Source organism: Leptonychotes weddellii, chromosome 13 (assembly GCF_054177405.1).
Source record: "Leptonychotes weddellii isolate Sample4059 chromosome 13, ASM5417740v2, whole genome shotgun sequence".
NCBI lineage: Eukaryota > Metazoa > Chordata > Mammalia > Carnivora > Phocidae > Leptonychotes > Leptonychotes weddellii.
In genome coordinates, this window is record NC_138381.1 from 62,187,748 (window position 1) to 62,211,026 (window position 23,279).

At 43.8% G+C, this 23,279-nt stretch overlaps 2 protein-coding genes and 1 non-coding gene across 7 annotated transcripts in view; 1 reads left to right on the forward strand and 2 right to left on the reverse strand.

Annotated features, from left to right (window-relative positions):
* Positions 1–8,183, reverse strand: part of CCDC117 (coiled-coil domain containing 117) — a 50,266-nt gene extending 42,083 nt beyond the window's left edge. For all 4 annotated transcript variants that reach the window (XR_014139745.1, XR_014139744.1, XM_081801912.1 and 1 more), the window contains exons 1-4: positions 7,857–8,183; positions 7,143–7,193; positions 1,704–1,928; positions 1,120–1,257 (exon numbers count right to left, since the gene is read on the reverse strand). Coding sequence is in view for 2 of the 4 variants with exons in the window: in XM_081801912.1 (XP_081658038.1) it covers positions 1,120–1,257; positions 1,704–1,928; positions 7,143–7,193; positions 7,857–8,038 (596 nt within the window). In the remaining 2 variants the exon portion in view is untranslated. The remainder of the gene's footprint in view (positions 1–1,119; positions 1,258–1,703; positions 1,929–7,142; positions 7,194–7,856) is intronic.
* On the reverse strand, positions 3,830–3,936 carry LOC115943726 (U6 spliceosomal RNA). Its single transcript, XR_004078305.1, has one exon. It is a non-coding gene; the product is annotated as a U6 spliceosomal RNA (small nuclear RNA).
* A 1-nt stretch (position 8,184) lies between the features above and the next one.
* The window catches only part of CHEK2 (checkpoint kinase 2), a 76,256-nt gene continuing 61,161 nt past the window's right edge, over positions 8,185–23,279 (forward strand). For both annotated transcript variants that reach the window (XM_081801894.1, XM_081801897.1), the window contains exon 1: positions 8,185–8,340. The gene's annotated coding sequence lies outside the window, so the exon portion shown is untranslated. The remainder of the gene's footprint in view (positions 8,341–23,279) is intronic.

Sequence of the window (23,279 nt, forward strand, 5' to 3'; positions counted from 1 at the left end):
GGACTCGATCCCGGGACTTCAGGATCATGACCTGAGCCGAAGGCAGTCGCCTAACCAACTGAGCCACCCAGGCGCCCTTAGGCCCTGATGTTTGCTTTCTAGTTTCCTCTTTTGTCCTCACACTATACCGTCACTACTCACTACTGTGAGTTTGTTCTCACTTGCCGTTCCTGTGTTTCTACTCCGATGATCTAGGAAATCAGGTACCTGAGCTCATTAAACTAGGCTTAACTTGGGGCCCCTGGGTGGCTCAGTTGTTAAGCGTCTGCCTTCGGCTCAGGTCATGATCCCGGGGTCCTGGGATCGAGCCCCGCATCGGGCTCCCTGCTCTGCGGGAAGCCTGCTTCTCCCTCTCCCACTCCCCCTGCTTATGTTCCCCCTCTCGCTGTCAAATAAATAAAATATTTAAATAAATAAATAAACAAACTAGGCTTAAGAGCAAAATGGCTTAGAGCTAAAGCCCTGAGGGGCTATCCACTATGAGATAAGAGTGTAGCCTTTGTGTTAACTATTTTGACTACTGGGAGATTTCTTTTGGTTTGATTTCTAAGTCTCAGTGGTGTTCCTGGATAACTGACAGGCCAGTAAACGAGAGCTTTTGCAATGTGGTTCCTATATCCTATGACAAGAATTTGGGAGAAAGGGCTCTCTTGCCAATCCTCCCAACCCCGATTATTAGACAATAGTGCATTTCAGGACTTCAAAAGAACTGGGGGTTAAGAAGGTAAGGCAGCCACTCCTGCATACTTCAAACTTCTTGCACAGCATTTTGCTCAACCCCAATGAACTAGGATAAAGGTCTGTATCCAACCTGAACTAAATACAAAACCCACTGTGCTTTCATTTCGCTGGTGATCAGGGGATGGAGAGATGACTAGCATAGGACGGGCTGTATCTGGAGACACTGGGTTTCTCAGTTGGTTAATCACCCAACTCTTGATTTTGGCTCAGGTCCTTATCTCAGGATCCTGGGATTGAGCCCCACATCAGGCTCTGTGCTCAGCACAGAGTCTGCTTGTCCATCTCCCTCTGTTCCCTCCTGCCACCCACCCGTGCGCTCTGTCTCTAAAAAATAAAATTTTAAAAATAAATAAATGGAAACCAGGAACCAACACTTACATGGACTCAATCATTTTCTTCGTAAAGACTTCATCAAATTCCCTCTTCAAACCTGTTTTCATGGTATCAGAAAGAACAAGACTGGGGAGATGGTTAATATTTCTGTCAGCTTCCACTTCTTCATCTTCATCAATTATCCTAAATAAAGACAGCAGAAGCAAACAGAGAAAAGTTAGTCGAGCTATTATTTATTCTATTAATTGGACGAAATTTAAAAACAAAATAAAAGCAGCAAGTGCTACAGGGAAAGATCAAGTAAAATATGAAGTTCTGAGTGAAAAATGTACACACAGAAGAGTTACTCAACGTTTCAGTCAACAGATGCAATCGTATTTGAAGAATGTGTCCCTGAAAACTCCCATAAACCAAAAAATTAATATTCACAGATAGTAGGTGAAAATATTTAGCACAGTTCTATGAGAAAAGTTTGACATTTAATGTGTCAACTTTGAGTTCTCGTATTTTTCATAGTCTGAGAGGTTGAAGATCACTGTTACCACCAAATGATGAATTAGACTAGCTTAAAAGAGTAGAGATGTCACATGGGATCCGCAATAAGCCAACGATATACGATACCCATTTACCTGTCCTCGATTTCTTGAAGCCTCCTTCGGGCAACTTCACACTGTGGTTCTCCGGTTGTCTGATCCATTTCTTCACAAATAACATCTAACATGCCAGGCGCAGAGAGGCCACTAGTGCACGGATTTACCCCATGACTCTCTATAGCCTGATGTGCACAAAGAATCCAGTCGTTAGGACCAGCACAGAGCCCTGCTTCAGTTAGTCTTTTCTTTCTTACTGGACAACTGAAAAAAAAAAAATTCAATGAAAATTCAGTCATATAAATGAAACGTTTATCATCCCTTTCTCTAACCAAACTTTTATGTAAAAAAACAAAACAAAACAAAAACCTCTGATTTTTGACAGTGTGTGACTATAAGATGGAAAATCATGCTTTTCTTTTGTCATTCTGAGAGCTTCCTTGAGATGTTTTCTTCTACTGCTCTCTACCAAATTAGACTGCACCTGCAAGATTGTGCTTTTTCAGATTAGTGTTCAGTGTGGGAACTTAAAGTCATTCCTATTTATTTGGCTCTGGATAGGTCAAGTGGAAAGTAAAGAAAGCAAAACCACAAGCAGCAGTTCAGCACCAGCCATATTTTGTCCTAATTCTGCTTGCTCCATATGGGGAGGTGGTCGACAGGCACCCTATTTTCCCTTAGGGCAAAAGATAATGCTTCATCAGGTCTGTTCCAAGTAGTACAGGTTGCAGAGGATACTGCTTATTTCTTGGTCCTCTCTGAAATGTCAGAAGACTGTCATTTGGCTCTGAGTCCCCTACTAGTAATGGTGTAACATTTTTCTCCCACTTTGTAACATAAACCATTTTCACTTCCTAGAAAAATTTATATTACATAGAGCTCTTCGAGTTCCTCAATTTTTTTGTTTTGCAGATTTGGAAACTAAGACCTACAAAAGCTAAAGTGCCTCCTCCTAAGTGTCACATAAGGTAGAGCTGCATGTTAGGTACCAGAAGCCAGAGCTCCAAAGTCCTAGCTCTATGTCATTTTCACTGAAACTTATGGCCTTCTTAGGGAAGTTCAACCATTCAAGCTCTTACCATGAACTAGTTTTTGCATACACTGCAGTGTGCCCAGTTTAGCTGAAAATTGTCTGAAGCTGGGCCTATTCTATTTAAGTACTTAGACCAGATGTACTTTATTGCTTGGGCATCAGCAAGTGTAACCTCAAAAACAAACACAGCTCTGCAACTTAAAAAAAAAAAAAAAGTCAAAAAAATCATTAATGGCTACCACAGCTTACAAGTCTCTAAACTGAAGGTCAAAGGAAGTGGTATGTATTTTACAAACAGAAATTTCTATTCATGTTAAGACTACAAAAAAAAAAAAAAAAAGACTACCAAAAAATCAACATTAAAGTCTCTGGCAATATAAAATCTGACAAATAATGATGCTCTCCTGAACCTAGACTTTTACTGGAATCGACAATTTTTTTTTTTTAATATTTATTTATTTATTTGAGAGAGCGAGAATGAGAGAGAGAGAGTACATGAGGGGGGGAGGGTTAGAGGGAGAAGCAGGCTCCTCGCCGAGCAGGGAGCCCGATGCGGGACTCGATCCAGGGACTCCAGGATCATGACCTGAGCCAAAGGCAGTCGCTCAACCAACTGAGCCACCCAGGCGCCCCAACAAATAATTTTTTTAAATCTTTAGTTTTTTGAGGTCTTTTTTGAGTATAGTTTTTTTTTTAAGATTTTATTTATTTATTTGCGAGAGACAGAGAGCGAGAGAGCGCAGGCACACGAGAGAGAGGGAGAAGCAGACTCCCCAATGAGTCTTTTTCATAGTCTGAGAGGTTGAAGGCAGCCCTTTTCTGAGTATAGTTGACATGCAATGTTACATTAGTTTCAGGTGTACAACATAGTGATTCTAGGGGCGCCTGGGTGGCTCAGTCGTTAAGCGTCTGCCTTCGGCTCCGGTCATGATCCCAGGGTCCTGGGATCAAGCCCCGCATCAGGCTCCCTGCTCTGCGGGAAGCCTGCTTCTCCCTCTCCCACTCCCCCTGCTTGTGTTCCCTCTCTCGCTGTGTCTCTGTCAAGTGAATAAATAAAATCTTTAAAAAAAAAACAAAAAAACAGTGATTCTACAACGCTCTATCTTATGCTATACAACTGTAGCTATAATCTAAATATATGGAACCCCTCACAAATTTGCATATTATCCTTGCACAGGGCCCATGCTAATCTTCTGTGTATCAGTCCAATTTTAGCCTCTGTGCTGCCAGAGTAAGCGCAAAAATATGTTTAGTTTACAACTGGTTTTAATTGATAAGAAAATATTAAGAATGTCTAGCTATACATCACATATTTCTGTAATATTTGGAAAGCAGGAAAAAAACTAGACACATAAAACCAGCTAAGAAAAAGCAGAATAAACCTAGAGGGGACAGGTAATTTCCTAGCACATCCAATAATTCAACTATGAAATGCAACTGAGTGTAACAGCTGGGTTCTGATCTCTGACCTCCAACATGATTTGGACTATATTATTTCATGCCTGTAGTGCATTTTGCAAATAATTAGAGATCAATGATAATTAAGTTTCAAAGAAAATATGATATAAAAGACTTCAAAGTATAGATAAGAGCTATGGAAGTGGCAGGTGGGCAGCACACTTCTGGGCATTAGATATTCAAATGTCAAGTTCCTCATTCTCAGGGCCTCAATTTCTCCTTTAATCTAAATTAAAGGCAGCTAATTTTTTTTTTTTTTAAGTAAGCTCTACACCCAATGTGGGGCTTGAATTCACAACTGCCCCCACCCCAGATCAAGGATCCCATGCTCTACAGACTGAGCCAGCCAAGGACCCCAAAGGCGGGTTAAATTTTTAAGTCAACAGATTTTACGCTTCAAACTTTTCACACTGGAACTCTTTATTCAATTATCTCTCTCGTTTTTTTTTTTAATTTTGGGGAGAGAGAGAGCAAGCAAGCAGGGGGAGGGGCAGAGGGATTGAAGCTGACTCCCCTCTGCACGTGGAGACGCTGGACTCGATCTCATGACCCTGAGATAAGGACGTGAGCCAAAACCAGGTGTCACACGCTCAAAAGACTGAGCCACCCAGGCATCCCTATTCAATTATCTCTTATAGTGTACTCCACAAGACAAAAGCAAAGAGATCCCTGTGTATCTGCAGCAATCCCAAGGCAATAACAAATATAAATATTGTCTGGTCTGGTGGTTTTTAAGCTAAGGCAACTTTCAAAGCTATTTAGCCTATGCATCAACAAGGTTAGAAAATCCAGTTTCTGCTGGCCAAAAAACAAACAAGCAAAACATATACAAAGTTAAAAGACGAATAACAAATTTGGGGAAACATAACACCCATAATAAAAGTACTGATTTCTTTAAGTTTTTTTTTTTTTTTTTAAAGATTTTATTTATTTATTTGAGAGAGAGAGAGCACATGAGAGGGGGGAGGGTCAGAGGGAGAAGCAGACTCCCTGCTGAGCAGGGAGCCCGATGCGGGACTCGATCCCGGGACTCCAGGATCATGACCTGAGCCGAAGGCAGTCGCTTAACCAACTGAGCCACCCAGGCGCCCATTTAAGTAAAGATTTCTTATAGATGAACATGAAAAATATCAATAAGCCAATAGAAAATGTGCAGAAACAGGAACAAGTCACACGAACACAAATGGATTAAATAGAAAGATGTTCAAATTAACTTTAATTTACAAAATATAAATTAAAATAGTGGTCTTAAAAACCAAAAATGATCTAATTATAACTATAAGATCCTTTTTTATTTTTATTTTTTTTTAATTTTTTTTAAAAAGATTTATTTATTTGAGAGAGAGAATGAAAGAGAGCGAGCGAGCATGAGAGGGGGAGGGTCAGAGGGAGAAGCAGACTCCCTGCCGAGCAGGGAGCCCGATGCGGGACTCGATCCAGGGACTCCAGGATCATGACCTGAGCCGAAGGCAGTCGCTTAACCAACTGAGCCACCCAGGCGCCCTAACTATAAGATCCTATGCTTATACAATTCAATGAATAATTAGAAAACAAGCATCCATTAAAATAACATTCAAGTCGTAGACCACTGCCAACATCCCAAAATGGTACTTTATTTCCTTCTCCCTACAGGTAAACACTATGTTATAGTACTGTATATATTCTTGGGATGTTTCTTTCGCTCATATTATTCTCGAGACATATCCAGAATGATAGATGTCATATTCCTTTTTCCCTTTTTTGCTGAATAGAACTCCACTGTATGAATTTGTAATTTACTTTATCCATTTTATTACGGAGGGACATATAGGTTGTTTTTAGTTTTGAGCTATTATGAACAAGGATGCTATGAACTTTCTTGTGTCTCTTGTTACAAGCATGTACACACTCAAGAGGGGAACTGTTGGGTAATAGGGTATGTATGTCTTTAACTTGGTAGATAACGCCAAACTACTTCCCAAAGTGCTTGTACTGATTTACATTCTCATCCATAGTATTGCAGTAACTGATGCTCCAGTACCTGGTGGTAAAGTAACATATCTCACTGAGGCTTTACTAGGCATTTCCCTGAAGACTGATAAGGTCGAATGAACACCTTTCATTTGTTGGTCATTTGGATATCCTCTCTGAGGGATTCTTTCGCTCATTTTTCTATTAGACTGCCTGTCTATGAGATGTAATATTTAAACCTATGAGTGAAGTGAAAAAGTTTGAAAATACAGTTCTGGTGAGAAGATGGAGAAATAGGCATTTCCACTGTTAAAAGAAATATAAATTGGCAACAACTCTTCAAAATTTAAAATGCATGCAATTCACCATCTAGAAATTCATTAACCTACTTGCAAATATATACAAGGAACTTTAAAAAGAACAGGCATGGTAGATTTAATCCACAGTAAAAGCAAAAGATTAGACCTAACTTAGAAATCAACAGGAGACTGGTTAATGATCTATACCTAGCCTTACAATACTATTCTACTCAATGTTGCAGAAGAAATTAGGTAGAACCCTATGTGCCCATACTCAACAAGCTACTGGAGAATAAAATGAAAAGATCAATGTGTTGCACAATGTGAAGAGTTACCTTCTTACAAATATAGAAAACCAGAGGTATATGCAGTTATAAAGTTTTTAGATTACCTTCCAAAGGAGAAACAGGAAACAGGTAACAGGGAGAAAAGGGGAGTATGCACTCTAAGACTTTACAATGTGTATCCTTTCCCACACTTGAAATCCTTTTACTTTGTACATGTAATAATATTCACACGGATGAAAATTCAAACGTTACTAAGGATTACAGAGACAAAAGTTTCCCTCTGACATGCCAGCTACCCAGTTACTTCCCCTAATAGGCAACCACCGTTACCAGTTCCTTGTGCCTCCTTGCAGAGATACTTAATATTTCACCTCTTCTCTTAAAATAAGTAGTTGAGGATAGGCAACAGGTTAAGTGATCATAAAGTGAATAAATGGCACCTGAAACTTACTCATCATCCTCCTCCTCTCGCTTGTGTTTCTTTTTACAGCGAACTGACACACTGTTGAAACCAAAAAAAAAAAAAAATCAGTCAATTGAGAAATTCACTGAGGCTGTGCTTTCGGCATCCACTCTCCCTTTCCCAATAATCTCGCCCATCCCACGAGTACCGGCTGTCCCTTTCCTTGCCGCCTGGGATTGGATATACAGATCACAAGGTCGCTCAGGTTGGGTGGTCCCGACAGAACTATAAGTTGAAATCTCAATTTATTGTCAAGGGAGTGGGAAATAAATTTGGGGGGACGACATAGGGAAAACGTATCTGGGGCAGGCACTGTGCTAAGCACTTTACTTCCACGATCTCACCAGCAGGACCCATTTCTGTCCCACTTTGCGGATGAGAAACCGAGTGTCCGCGAGGCACCAAAGTTCGCACCGGCGGCCGCGCCGAGGGGACGGCCAGGCTCCGATCGGCCCGGGTTCCAATCCCGGCCCGCCCTGGGTGAGCTCGGCAAAGTCTCCTCACTTCTCGGAGCAGCAGGCCGGCGGAGGTCAGACCCGGATTCCCGGGCTGTGCGGCCCCGGGCGACTTACAGTTAACGTCCCCGGCATCAGTTTCTCGCCCGCTATCTGGGAGCTCAGAAGCCCCCCACGGAGGGTCGTGAGGAGGTTTAACGAGCCCGAGCTGCGCGCCCGCCCGCCCCGCGCCCGCCGGGCTCCTCACCGTCCGCGCGCCGCGCTCCCGCCGGGGCTGCTCGGGGCGGCGCGGAGTCCCGGCCGCGGAACCAGCTCGGCGCCGTCCGCTCCTGACGGGAAGGCCCGGCCGGAGAAGGCCGGCGGCGGCTGCAGGAAGTCCGAGCCGCCGCTCAGGGGGAGGCCGCTGAAGGGCCGGCCGAGCGCAGCCATGGCCGGGGAGACGAGGAGGCTGCGCCCGCGGCCCCGGCCACCCGCGTCCCCAGGCCCGGCAGCTGCGGCCACAGCGACTGCTGAGAGCTGCCCGCCTCTGATCCCGCTCTCGACCCCACGTCACGCCTTCTAGAACCCTCCACCCCGGGCCGCCCAGGGGCACGCCGGGATTTGTTGTGTGTAGAGAGTTGCTACCGCGAGGGATGCCGGGAGTTGCAGTTCCAGCGGACTACAACTGACATGGCTGCCTCAGCTTAGCCGGCTGGTGCTGGAGGATGCCTCTGGTGAGCTTTGAGTGTGAAGTAAGTTCCAATCCTCACACCTCTGTACCTCAGTTTTCTCAACAGTAAAACCTGGTAATAATAATACCTATCTTCTTAGGATTGATGGGAGAAGTAAATGAATTAAAACCTGTGGATTCTGAGGCACCTGGCTGGCTCAGTAGATCATGCAACTTTTGATCTAGGCAGGGGGGCTGGTGAGTTCAAGCTCCACGGTGGGCACAGATCTTACTTTAGAAAACAAACAAAAGTAGATCTCTTAGAACAGTGCTTGGCACATAACACATACTCATTAGACATCAGCTATTAATTCTTTCCATGTTTTAATATAAATGAAGTTGGTGTTGCCTTAGGGGAAACAAGTTGGAGGCTCTGTAAAAACCTGACTGCTGTGAGCGGTACTGGCAGGTCTTCCAGCCTCTGTCTAGCTCCAAAGACTGTCTTGCCAGAGGGGCTAGCACAGTTGGTCCACCCCAAATGATGTGGGAAACAAAGGCAAAAGAAAAATTAAATTCCCTTACTGATTACAGTCCATTGACAAGTCCTTGAAACAGGTAGAGTGACATTCCTCTAGGAACTCAGAGCTGCCTCAATGTTAATACTTTGCTAGGGGGAAAAGGCAATGTTAGCTTGACATTAGCCTGACCTCCAGGATCCTGAAAGGCTACTTTAACATATCGAAATTCCTTTGGAAACTTCCTCTATCTTTACCCCCCCCCAAGATACATGTTAGCAATCATCCTCCAAGCATGAGCCACCGATATACATCTAAAGGATCTCATGACTAAGGTTTTATTAGAAAGTGATAAATGACCTTTTCCTAACAATAGCTAGCCCCCTCAAGGTCCTGGAAAACTTGCTTCCAAAATTCCTTAGACTTACGCTATCCCTAACCCCCTTCCAACTTGAAAGTATATAATCGGCCACTCCTCATGACCCCAGTACAGCTCTTTCTGCCCAATTGGCTCCGAACCCCAACACTTTCCTGTATCACCATTTTTCCCATCCCAGAGAATGACACTATCATCCAGTCTGGTTGCTTTTGCCAAAGTCAATGCCTTTTAGCCAAAACCCACCAAGAACACACCTATAATTGAACAAAGATTTATTGAGTGCTTACAGTGAGGTGTCTCAGTAAGGAGTTATTAGAAAAAGCTTCTTATAGGACTTAGGACTGTCTTAGGTGATTTGGGGGAAGGTTCAAGAAAGCAGGGCTTTGTCTGAAATTAATACTGTCAGGAAGGAGGGATAATTCTATGACTGGGTAACTTAGTTGATCTTTTCTAGAAGATAGGAAGAATAAAGGGAAGCTAAACCTGTAATTGGTAAGGAAGCAAAGCCCTTCATATTAGCCAGGGGGATGTTTGGACAATTTTGTGGTTTGCACGATGTTCATTTTTATCTGTGTTCAGACATGATTATGAAGTGGTCTTGTTTTTATCTTGATCCATCGAAGTCCCTGTCTCAGTCCTTGTCTGATGTTGATATTCTGTGAAATTGTTTGACAGGAAGACACCAGAGCCTATCTGATAGCTAATACCAGGCTAGTTGTCAGAAGATGCTTTTCTCTTTCTAACCAAAAACCTAAGCATCATTATTGATGCCTCTTTTTCGTTCACCTCCATACTTAATCAGTCAGCAAATCCTATGGGCTTTACCTGTGAAATGCTTCTATATTCTCTTTAACTTTCTCCCTTTTTCATTGCCCTCATTATGGTCTAAGAAAAAAATGAACCTCTTTTGCCTAATGTGATATAATGGATCAGATTTAGGTTTTCTTAGTGGCATTTACGATCCAGTTTTGCCTTCATAAGGTAACACCCTACTTACTTCAACTGGATATAAAAGATAGTCTCCTGGGTCATTTCTACAAATGGCCACCTCAGGGTGCCTGGGTGGCTCAGACGGTTGAGCGTCTGCCTTCGGCTCAGGTCATGATCCCAGGGTCCCGGGATCGAGTCCCGCATCGGGCTCCCTGCTCCTTGGGAGCCTGCTTCTCCCTCTGCTTCTCTCTCTCTCTCTCTCTCTCTGTCTCTCATGAATAAATAAACTCTTTAAAAAAACAAACAAAAAAAAACCCAAATGGCCACCTCATTCTTCCCCTGAAAAAAAAATATCCTTCCAGATTATGTTATATACACGTATAAACTTAAATGTATATTTATGAAAAGGGAATGTCAGAAATAATTTTCCTCTTTCCTTCAAGTCCCTCCAGCTGGACTGAGAATCAAATTGATATGAGACAGATTTACAAGAGAAAATCAAATTTAATTTTGTGCATACAGGAAATCCACATAGACAAAAGAAATTCCAAACATAATCAACAAGAGGCTTACAAGAGCTAAGGAGAGGGGTAGGGGTCAAGAATACAAAAAGGAAGACCATTAGCAGGAAAGTGAGATGTTTTTGGAAACAAAGGTTGCCTTACTATGAATATTAAGTTTCTTAGGTAAAGAGGAATCTCTGTTAATGGCTCTGTTCCTGGTAAAGCGGGCAGTTGAGAGGGTGGTAAAGAACTTTTCTTGAATCTGCTGGGTTTTAATTGCTTTTAACTCAAAATAATGTTCATGCAAAAGTGGCCTGTCTTGTGGCAGCCTGCCATCGGCCCTTACAGTTATCATACTCTACATCATTCTGAAACTCCTTTCCACCTAATTGTATTTCTTGAATGCCTATCCAAATTCATCCTGTCATTCACAGTTCTGTACTAGTTGTATATCCCTTATCAGGCAGTGTACTAGATTTCTTTATTTACTAATTAAAAGATTTTATTTTGGGAGGGGAGAGAGCAAGCTCGAACAAGGGGGAGGGGCAGATGGAGAGGGAGAAGCAGACTCCCCCTGAGCAGGGAACCTGATGTGGGGCTCTATTCAGGGCCCTGGGATCATGACCTGAGCCAAAGGTGCTAAACTGACGGAGCCACCCAGGTGCCCTAGAATAATCTATTAAGTACTGCCTATTTGCAGGTGCTCTTTACCCAAATTAAGTCAAGTATTCCTCACAATAATGCCATGAACTGGATGCCTTTCTTACCCCCCATTTTACTCATAAGAAAATTGAGGCAAGTTTCATCCCCAATTCCCTTATTTATAAATGAAGGGGTTCAATTGCAGGTCTGAGACCCTAGATCTTGTTCTAAACTGGTAGGCTTTGCTCCATCCCGTTGTATTTCCTGGCAGAAAGTGCTTTGGAGGAATAAGGGAAAGCCTCAGTAGAGTGTGTCTGAGAGAGACTGACTCCTTTTGGCTTCAGACCCTGGAAGCAAAGCAAAAGACTGAGGATTATTGTGCATTGTCTCATACAGAAACCTGAGAAGAGCAGGTACAGAATTTGATGGTGGCCACCCAGAGCATCTCTTCTTTTCAGTTAACAGTCTAGGCCTGCCTCTAGGTGACTTCCAGTTAACCTCTCAGGCAATTGCTGGGTCAGACATAGACTTTTTTTAAAAAAGATTTTATTTATTTGACAGAGAGAGAGAGAGAGAGCACAAGTAGGGGGAGAGACAGGCAGAGGGAGAGGGAGAAGCAGGCTCCCCACTGAGCAGGGAGCCCGACGTGGGGCTCGATCCCAGAGCCCTGGGATCATGACCTGAGCCGAAGGTAGACGCTTAACAGAGCCACCCAGGTGCCCCCAGACATAAAGACCTTTAGACAATACTCTCCTGACTCAGTTCAACTGGTGGCTAATCTTATCTGTTATCTTTTTAAAAACAACAATATTTTTTGGTTATAAAACTAACACAGTCTAGTAGAAAATGATTGGAGGTGGTGATAAAAGTACACAGAAGTAAAAAAAAAAAAAAGCCTTCATACCATCCCACAGGAAGCTCCATTATTTGAATATCCTTCTTGATGTAGTTTCGGAATGTTGGTGATGTTCGAAGCCAACGGCCAAGAAAGAATTCTTGAGATGTCTTCAGTGCAAAAAAGGTGATCTTATGAAAGCACGCGGAGGAAACCCACGGGAAGAAAGAGCTGCAGCACTGAGGTTGTGAGGAATGGCCGATTATATACTTGGGCATTGGGGCGGGTCTGGGGGGAGGTAAGGATTTAAGGAGGTGTCCAAAAGGACTTTCATATGCTAAAGAAGACCCTTGGGATGCTGGAGACCTGGCTGTTGTCAAGCTAAGGTTGTTTTTGTCTGGAGCAAAGCATTAACATTAAGATAGTTGGGAGTTTCCTGGAAGAAATCCCACCCAGGAGGGGCAGGGGGGTAGTTGCAAGGTGTCAGCTTGTGCTTTGCCTCAGCTTGCCTTCTGCTCCCTCATCACTTGTAGTCTTTTTTCTTATTTGTGTGTGTATGTGTGGGCACACGCGAGCTGTCTTGTGCAATTATAGACCCCAACAGTTATTTCTCATTGCACTTTCTTGAGGCATTGACAATTTACAACATTCCAAGTGCTCGTCCAGAAAAGCCCATATAGCAACTGAATGCCTAGAAGGCCACACCCCATACATCCCCTTCTGTGCCCTCGATGGTGGGCAGAACGCCCCAAACCCCAGCCATGATCACTCGCTATCTGCCTGTTCTCTTACATCCCTGAAGCTCTCGCTATAAAACTCTAGGTATCCGTCTTGCAGGGAGAGAGGTCAGTGGTTAAGGCTTGAGACGGCCACTTCCCCCCAAATAAATTTCTCCCTCCTTTCCCAACTCTTGTCTTTGAGTGATCAGGCTTCACTTGTTATGAGTTTATCTGATTTTGTTTAGCAACAGTGTTGGCAAGCCAACCAGGAGCTATGCTTTTGATTTGTCCAGCCCCCATGGGATTTCCCGGGATGAAACAGTTGGCTGGGCAGCACGCCAAGGGTCACCTGTTCATTTTCTGAGTTAGTGGCTATGATAGGTCATTCGGTAACATGTGCACATACACATCTGTGTGCTAGTGTATAATGATGAGGGGGCAGAAGGCAAGCTGAGGACAAAGCACAAGCTGACACCCTGCAACACCCACCCCCCCCAACCACTGTGGGATCTGTATAACATTCCTCAGGCATTCCTGGCTGCCCAAAACTAAGGGAAAGGAAAAACAAATGGTTAACTTATAGAAATTATAGTCCTATAGACAGGAGTCTCCCTCAGTTTACAAAATGTCTTAGTGATTTACAAGAAAAAAAAGCATTCTTATCAATAACCTAACTTTCAGAAGGAAACTCCCAACTGTCTTAAAGTTAATGCTTTACTAGAAGGAAAAAATAACCTTAACTTGAAAGGGGAAGACAACCTTAACTTGACTATGGCAAGGCCTCCAATATCTTGTAGGTCCTTTCTAGCATACAGAAATTCTTTTGAAAACCTCCCTTTTTCCTTACCCCCACCTCCCAAGTATATAATCAGGCACCCCTCACAACCCTGGTGCTTCAGCTCTTTCTGTCCATGGGTTCTGTCCCCGTGCTTTAATAAAACCATCATTTTGCACCAAAGACGTCTCAAGAATTCTTTTTTTTTTTAAGAATTTTTTCTTGGCCGTCAGCTCCAGGCCTTACCCAACCAAACCTCACCTATATTCCAAAACATCACATAACACATACAAATCTCCTCATTTTCATATTTTACTCTCATAACTGCACCACATGTATATGTATTATTCTATATAAAGGTGATAAAACTAAAGCTTAGAGAGGATAAGTAATTTGTCTACCTAATTAATTGCCATCGGTTAATAGAATTTAGCAAGAGCGGCACCTGGGTGGCTCAGTCAGTTAAGTGTCTGCCCTCCACTAGGATTGTGATCTCAGGGTCCTGGGATACAGCCCCACGTCCGACTCCCTGCTCAGCGGGGAGTCTGCTTCTCTCTCTTCCTCTGTTCCTCCCTCTCTCTCTGCTCCTTCCCATGCTCAGGCTCTCTCTCTCTCTTAAACAAATAAATAAAATCTTTTTTAAAAATAATAAAGATTTGGGGCGCCTGGATGGCTCAGTCGGTTAAACATCTGCCTTTGGCTCAGGTCATGATCCCAGGCTCCTGGGATCGAGCCCCGCATCGGGCTCCCTGCTCTGCAGGAAGCCTGCTTCTCCCTCTCCCTCTGCCTGCCTGCCTGCCTGTCTGCCTCTCTCTGTGTGTCAAATAAATAAATTAAAATAAAAAATAAATAAATAAGGATTTTTTTTTATTTTATTTTATTCTTATGTTAATCCCCATACATTACATCATTAGTTTTAGAAGGGATTTTATTTTTTAACTAATCTCTCCACCCAACATGGGGCTTGAACTCACGACCCTGAGATCAAGAACCAGATGCTCCTCCAACTGAGCCAGCCAGGTGCCCCTCTTTTTGTTTTTTTCTTAAGATTTTTTTATTTTTAAGTAATCTCTCCACCCAGGTGAGGCTCGAACTCACAACCCTGAGTTTAAAAAGTTGTACGCTTTACTGACTGAGCCAGCCAGGCGCCCCATATGAATGCTTTTGAAACAAACACGTTCAACATGTCAAGTGCAAAGAATGAATATTTGTGTTATTCCCTCTACCCCTACCCCCCACCAAATTCATTTGTTGAAATCCTAATCCTTATTGTAATGGTTATTAGAAGGTGGGGCCTTATGGGATAGGGATTAGGGTCTATGGGAGGGTGGAGCCTTTATGAATGGGATTAATGCCCTTATGAAAGACTCAAGACAACTCCCTTGCCCCTTACACCAGGTGAGGACACCAGGCGAAAAGATGGCCATCTTTGAACGAGGAAGTGGGTTGTGTGAAAATCCGTAATGGGAAATCATAAAAAATGGAGTTGGGAGGTTTTGGCAGGGAGAGCTCTCATGCCCTAGCATTCACAGTCAGTTGCAGACTCAACAGGAAAAGAGGGACTTGGGGTGCACTTGGCACTTTTTATTTTGAAGGTTGTCACAGACACAGAATCTGCTGGCACCTTAATCCCAGATTTCTCAGCCTCCAGAACCATGAGAGACAAATTTCTGTTATTTATAGTATTTGTTATATAAAGCCTGACCAGACTAAGACACAAGGTTAAAGACGACAAAAGACCAAGAGAAGCAATTAACACTAGCAGAAAGCATTTACTGAGCATTTACTATACCAGACACTGTGCTAAGTGTGCTACTTTTTGTCAGCATCAGCACAACTCTGTATTATGGTGTCAATAGCACCACTTTGCAGAATAAGAGGCTAAGACTCAGAGAGGTGAGGGAAGTGTCTCAAGGTCTCACAGTTAGTATTGATGGTTTTAGATTTGGCTGATTCCAAAGCCAGGATCACTATCACTGCTTTCCATGAGCAAATGGAAACATTCTTTGCTGCTGAGCACCCACAGAATGCATATACGAGGGAAGATCTCTCTATTAGTCAAGGTTCTCCCAAAAAACAGAACCAATAAGATATATACATAAGAGGAAATCTATTATGGGAACTGAATCACACGGTTATGGAGACTGAGAAGTCCCAAACCACTTCTGTTTGCGAGCTGGAGAACCCGAAAGTTGGTGATGTAATTCAGTTGGGTCCGAAGGCCTGTGAATTAGGGGGTTGATGGTGTAGCTCTCCACTGAGTTTGAAAGCCTGAGAACCAGGAGCATCTTTTTGTTCAAGGGCAGAAGAAGATGGATGTCAAAGCTGGAGCAGAGAGAAAGAGCCAATTCACCCTTCCTCTGCCTTTTTGTTCAGTTTCGGTCCTCAATGGATGGCATGATGCCCACTCACTTTGGAAGGCCATCTTCTTTACTCAGTTCACCTATCAAATGCTAATCTTTTCTGGAAACACCTTCACAGACATATTCAGAAACAACCTTTTACCAGCTGTCTGGCCATCATTTAGGCTAGTCAAATTGACACATAAAATCAACCATCACAATCCCTAAGGAATTAATGCTCCTACTTAAAAATGGCAGCACCCTCTCTTATCAAGGATGGAGTAAAAACTGCACAGGCAGATGGTACCACTAACATTCCAAACGTGTGGCACCTTCTCAAAAGCAGCATTTGTTCCTAAATGTTGAGATCATAAAAGTATTTTTTTTTTAAGATTTTATTTATTTATTTGAAGAGAGAGACACAGCGAGAGAGGGAACACAAGCAGGGGGAGTGGGAGAGGGAGAAGCAGGCTTCCCACCGAGCAGGGATCCCAATGTGGGGCTCGATCCCAGGACTCTGGGATCATGACCCGAGCCGAAGGCAGACGCTTAATGACTGAGCCACCCAAGTGCCCCTAGATCATAAAAGTATTGAGATATGATGGCGACAAGTATGAAAAAACTGCAAAAGAGGATAATAAAGGGCTATAATATGTAAATAGGAAATACTGTTAGGTCATGGGAGTTTTTCATGATTACTTTAAAGCAAATCCCAGAATCATATTTTATCTATGAATGATTTGGTGTTTATCTCTAACAAATACTTAAAAAAAACACAAACCCCACAATGCTATTATCACATCTAACAAAATTAATAATTTTTTAAAAGATTTTATTTATTTATTTGTCAGAGAGAGAGAGCACACAAACAGGGGGAGCAGGAGAGGGACAAGCAGACTCCCCACTGAGCAAGGAGCCAGATGTGGAACTCCATCCCAGGACCCTGGGATCATGACCTGAGCCAAAGGCAGACGCTTAACTGACTGAGCCACCCAGGTGTCCCCAAACTTAAGAATTTTTTTTGAAGATTTTATTTATTTATTTGTCAGAGAGAGAGAGGGAGAGAGCACAAGCAGGGGGAGAGGCAGGCAGAGCGAGAGGGAGAAGCAGACTCCCTGCTGAGCAGGGAGATGTGGTCTTCAAACCCAGGACTCTGGGATCACGACCTGAGCTGAAGGCAGATGCTTAACCAACTGAGCCACCCAGGCATCCCAATAATTTTTTTTTTTTTAAAGATTTTATTTATTTATTTGACAGAGAGAGACAGTGAGAGCAGGAACACAAGCAGGGGGAGTGGGAGAGGGAGAAGCAGGCTTCCCGCAGAGCAGGGAGCCCGATGTGGGGCTCGATCCCAGGACCCTGGGATCATGACCTGAGCCAAAGGCAGACGCTTAACCGACTGAGCCACCCAGGCGCCCCCATCCCACTAATTTTTAAAAAATCACCTAATCAGGGGCGTCTGGGTGGCTCAGTTGTTAGGCGTCTGCCTTCGGCTCAGGTTATAATCCCAGGGTCCTGGGATCGAGCCCCGCATCAGGCTCTCTGCTCAACGGGGAGTCTGCTTCTCCCTCTCCCACTCCCCCTGCTTGTGCTCCTTTTCTTGCTGTGTCTCTCTCTGTCAAATAAATAAAATCTTTAAAAATAAATAAATAAATAAAATCACCTAATCAGTAATCACATTTTCCCAAATGTCCCTAGATGGTTTTTTTTTGTGTGTGTGTGTTTTTTTAAAGATTTTATTTATTTATTTGACAGAGAGACAGCGAGAGCAGGAACACAAGCAGGGGGAGTGGGAGAGGGAGAAGCAGGCTTCCTGCCGAGCAGGGAGCCCGATGTGGGACTCGATCCCATGACCCTGGGATCATGACCTGAGCCGAAGGCAGACGCTTAACGACTGAGCCACCCAGGCGCCCGCCTAGATGTTTTTTTATAGTTGGTTTGATGGCATCATAATTCAACAGTGCATTAGGTTTCCTTGTGTCTTGAGTCTCCTTTAGTCTAGGTCACCTGTCTTCTTTTTTTCTTGTTAATTATTAGTTGACTAACTGGGTCATCTGGACATTGGCATGGTCATGGTGAGCACTGATAGTGGTGAGAAGCATCTACACGTGGCTTCTCAGGTCAATATCAACAAGGAAGCCTAGAGCAGAAGACAAGGGACATGGCAGATACTATTACCTGTTTGATAAGCACAGTCCCAGTGTGTGGCAGCTTCCTCACGTAAGCAAGTAGGACTTTGCTGAAAACTGGGGATATCAGTATCACTATGACCCTGTAGGCTCCATGATCTCTCTCTCTCTCTCTTTTTTTTTAAAGATTTTATTTGTGAGACAGAGAGAGAACACAATCAGGCAGAGTGGCAGGCAGAGGGAGAAGCAGGCTCCCTGCTGAGCAAGGAGCCCAGTGCGGGACTCGATCCCAGGACCCCGGGATCATGACCTGGGCTGAAGGCAAACGCTTAACCGACTGAGCCACCCAGGGGTCCCTCCATGATCTCTTGCTTGCTGGAATCTCCTAGCTAGTCTCCCTACTCAACTCTTGCTCCTGCAGCCTGTTAATTATGGCGTAGACAGAGATATTTGTCCAACATGCCATCCTGATGTGTTCCTCCCCTGCTTTAAACCCTTCCATGACTCCCTATTGCTCTTGGGTGGAGGTTTAGCCTCCTTACCCGGCTCCAGTTCCTTCAGGATCCCTCCCCTTCCTACCTCCCAGCTTCATCTCTTCCCACTCCCCACCTGATGTCTGCATCCAGCAGTTTGGATTTTCTTGTTTTCTTTTTTTTTTCTTTTTAAGATTTTATTTATTTATTTGACAGAGAGAGACACAGCGAGAGAGGGAACACAAGCAGGGGGAGTGGGAGAGGGAGAAGCAGGCCTCCCGCCAAGCAGGGAGCCCGATGCGGGGCTTGATCCCAGGACCCTGGAATCATGACCTGAGCCAAAGGCAGACGCTTAACGACTGAGTCACCCAGGTGCCCCTTTCTTCTGTTTTCTATTGAATTTCTCTCAGCTCCTCTTACTCACGTCCAAATTTTTGCATACATTTGTCCTTCTCTCTAGTAATAATTGCCATCTTTTGCATCCAAACAGGTGTTTCTAGTATATTAAATGTTTGTGGTGCTTTTGGAGCCAGAAGAGGGGAGGTAATGACAAGTGCTCTTATGTTAAATTCTTGAAGTACCTTATGAAATGTATTCTGCCAAGAGTAGGCTTGAAAACACGAAATTAGGGATTTTCACAAAGCTCTTTGGGGTCAACGTCATTGAGAATGCCCACAAATTTCCTTGGTTTCCTTGGTGCCCATGACTAGGGCAGAATAAATAGGCAATGGTCTGAGCAGTGAGGGACCTCTCTTGTTTCCACATTGTCCCAAGGAACAATGGAGGGGCTCCTGTACACATTCTTAGCTATTCATTTAACTTGTTTTTCACAGTTCTCACATGTATTTTAAAAACAAACAAACAGGGCGCCTGGGTGGCTCAGTTGGTTAAGCGACTGCCTTCGGCTCAGGTCATGATCCCGGAGTCCCTGGATCGAGTCCCGCATCGGGCTCCCTGCTCGGCAGAGAGTCTGCTTCTCCCTCTGACCCTCCCCCCTCTCATGTGCTCTCTCTCTCATTCTCTCTGTCAACTAAATAAATAAAATCTTTAAAACAAACAAAAAAACAAACAGGGGCGCCTGGGTGGCTCAGTCAGTTGAGCATCCGCCTTCAGCTCAGGTCATGATCCCAGGGTCCTGGGATCAAGCCCCGCATTGGGTTCTCTGCTCAGCAGGGAGTCTGCTTCTCCCTCTCCTCTCCCTGCTGCTCTGCCTACTTTTGCCTCTCTCTGTCAAATAAATAAATAAATAAACTTTAGAAAACAAACAACAAAAAAACCCCCCTTGGGTTTATTAATAAAGTTTTACCCAGAGTTGTTTTGCCTGCATAACACTGTGATATGGTCTACAGTTTTCCTTATATTATGTCTGCACAGACAGTATGATAGAATGTGTGTGTTGGCATTAGTCCACCCCAGGGCGGGTATGCTCCTTCCTAACCACGATACACACTCCTGGGGTAGCAAGGAAATTTAATCAAAGGCAATTCCTCGGGGTGCGTGGCTGGCTCTGTCAGTAAAGCATGTGACTTGTGATCTTGATCTCAGGGTCATGAGTTCAAGCCACACATTGGGCATTGAGCCTACTTAAAAAAAAAAAAAAAAAAGGCAACTCCTACAAGTGCTTCAGGTATCTTTCACTCTTCTGAATCCTAGAGGTTTCCGCTCATTAATGTAATTGACATTAGAATGAGTTTTTCCATTGATAAGATGAGTGGTGTTTAAAATGTGTGGATTAGGGGCGCCTGGGTGGCTCAGTCAGTTAAGCATCTGCCTTCGGCTCAGGTCATGATCCCAGGGTCCTGGGATCGAGCCCCGCATCAGGCTCCCTTCTCCCTCTCCCACTCTCCCTGCTTGTGTTCCCTCTCTCCCTGTGTCCCTCTCTGTCAAATAAATAAATAAAATCTTTAAAATAAAATAAAATGTATAGATTAAAAATAAATAAATAAAATAAAATGTGTGGATTAACTAGAATTAGTTTAGAGGTGTCTTCATCCTGGCATTAATAAAGTATAAAAGTCTGGTGAGCCCTTCACCCTTCTATACTCAAGATAGCATCCCAGGTTTTTTTTTTCTCAAAGATTTTATTTATTTATTTGACAGAGAGAGAGAGAGAGAGCACAAGTAGGGGGAGCGGCAGGCAGAGGGAGGGGGGGGCGCAGGCTCCTCGCTGAGCGGGGACTCCGATGTGGGGCTCGATTCCAAGACCTTGGGATCATGACCTGAGCCGAAGGCAGACACTTAACCATTGAGCCTGGGTTTAATGTTTAATCAACAGATTAAACATATAGTTATCATATGACCCAGCAATTTTACTTCTAGGCATAGATCCAAGAAAAATGAAAATACATGTCCACACAAAAATGTGTACATACATACATACATTTATTTATTTGAAGTTTTTTTTTAAGATTTTTATTTATTTGACAGAGAGAGCACAAGCAGTGGGAGCGGCAGAGGGAGAGGGAGAAGCAGGCTCCCCGCTGAGCAGGAAGCCTGATGTGGGGCTCGATCCCAGGACGCTGGGATCATGACCCGAGCCTAAGGCAGATGCTTAACCGACTGACCCACCCAGGTATCCGTAAAGATTTTATTTTTAAGTAATGTCTACACCTAATGTGGGGCTCAAACCTACAATCCTGAGATCAAAAGTCACATGCTCTACCAAATGAGCCAGCCATGTTCCAAAAATGTGTACATTTTTAAAAAAGATTTTATTTATTTATTTGACAGAGAGAGAGAGAGAGAGCACAAGTAGGGGGAGCAGCAGAGGTAGAGGGAGAAGCAGGCTCCCTGCTGAGCAGGGAGCCCAGTGCGGGACTCAATCCCAGGACCCTGCGATCATGACCCGAGCTGAAGGCAGTCACCCAACCAACTGAGCCACCCAGGCGCCCCCAAAAATGTGTACATTGATGCTAAGGGAAAGAAGCCAGTCACAAAAGACCATTTATTGTATGGTTCTCTTTGTAAGAAATGTCCAGACTAGGCAAATCTACAGGTTAATATTGGCCTAGAGCAAGAGGTGGGGAGGAGAAGGGGAAGATAGAGAGGATTCCTAATGGTACAAGATTCCTTTTTGAGATGACAAAAATGTCCTGGTAGCAAGGTTATGGTAGAGTAGCTAACTTTGACCTACCCAGTATTCTTGGTGGTTTCTGACACCTACCAAAAGGAACCCAACAGCTATGTATGCGCAAGTTGGCTTAGGTCCATGTTGTAGTACAAACCACCTAGCCTGCTAGTGGTGTGTGCCATTCTTTTTTCTAACGTATGCTGGGAGGTTCTAGTGGTGTGTGCCTTTTTTTTCCTAACATATGCTAGCAGGGGTTGGTAACTATTGTGAATAAGAGATATATAGGGGTTATAGTGAGCTTTCCTCTACTTTTCTGAGAATCTGAAACTAAGGAAGCCAGACAGAATATAAAATATCATAATGATGAAAGCACACATACATAAAAACAGCAGGGAGAGAAATGATGGCTCCTGAGCCAATGCTTACAATATCATTGGTAGTTAGGACCACATTTTCTTTCTTTCTTTTTTCTTATTGTGGTAAGATATACATTACATGGGGCAGCTGGCTGGCTCAGTCAGTAGAGCATGCAGCTCTTGATCTCAGGGTTGTAAGTTTAAGCCCCATGTTGAGTATAGTGATTACTTAAAAATAAAATATTTAAAAAAATATACATTATACAGAATTTACCATTTTAACCATTTTTAAAAAATATATTTTATTTGATAGGGAGAGAGAGAGAGCACAAGCTAAGGGAGGGGGTGGCAGAGGGAGAGGGAGAAGTAGGCTCCCTGCTGAGCAAGGAGCCCGATGAAGGGCTCCATGCAGGGATCCATCCCACGACCCCGGGATCATGGCCCGAGCTGAAGGCAGACACTTAACCGACTGAGCCACCCAGGCGCCCCAGTGGATTTTCAACCACATAGGGGTTTGTGCCTTCAGCTCAGGTCATGATCCCAGGGTAATGGGATTGAGCCCCTCATCAGGCTCCCTGCTCGTGGGGAGCCAACTTCTCCCTCTCCTCCCCGCTCGTGCTCTCTCACTCACTCTCTCTCTCTCAAATAAATAAATAAAATCTAAGAAAGAATGAAAGAAAGAAAGAAGAAAGAAAGAAAGAAAGAAAGAAAGAAAGAAAGAAAAGAAAGAAAAAGAAAATCCACATACAACTCCTGACTTTCCAAAAACTTAACTACTAATAGCCAACTGTTGACCAGCAGCCTTACCAATAACATTAACAGTTGATTAACACATATTTTGTATGCTATATGTATTTTTTTTTTAAAGATTTTATTTATTTATTTGACAGAGAGAGACACAGCGAGAGAGGGAACACAAGCAGGGAGAAGCAGGCTTCCCGCCGAGCTGGGAGCCCGACGCGGGGCTCGATCCCCGGACCCTGGGATCATGACCTGAGCTGAAGGCAGACGCTTAACAACTGAGCCGCCCAGGCACCCCTATGCTATATGTATTATACACTGTATTCTTACAGTCAAGTAAGCTAGAGAGAAGAAAATGTTATTACGAAAATCATGTGGAAGAGAAAATCCATTTACAGTACTGAACCGTATCGAAAAATATCCATGCAGGGCGCCTGGGTGGCTCAGTTGGTTAAGCGACTGCCTTCGGCTCAGGTCATGATCCTGGAGTCCCGGGATCGAGTCCCGCATCGGGTTCCCTGCTCGGCAGGGAGTCTGCTTCTCCCTCTGACCCTCCCCCCTCTCATGCTCTCTCTATCTCATTGTCTCTCTCAAATAAATAAATAAAATCTT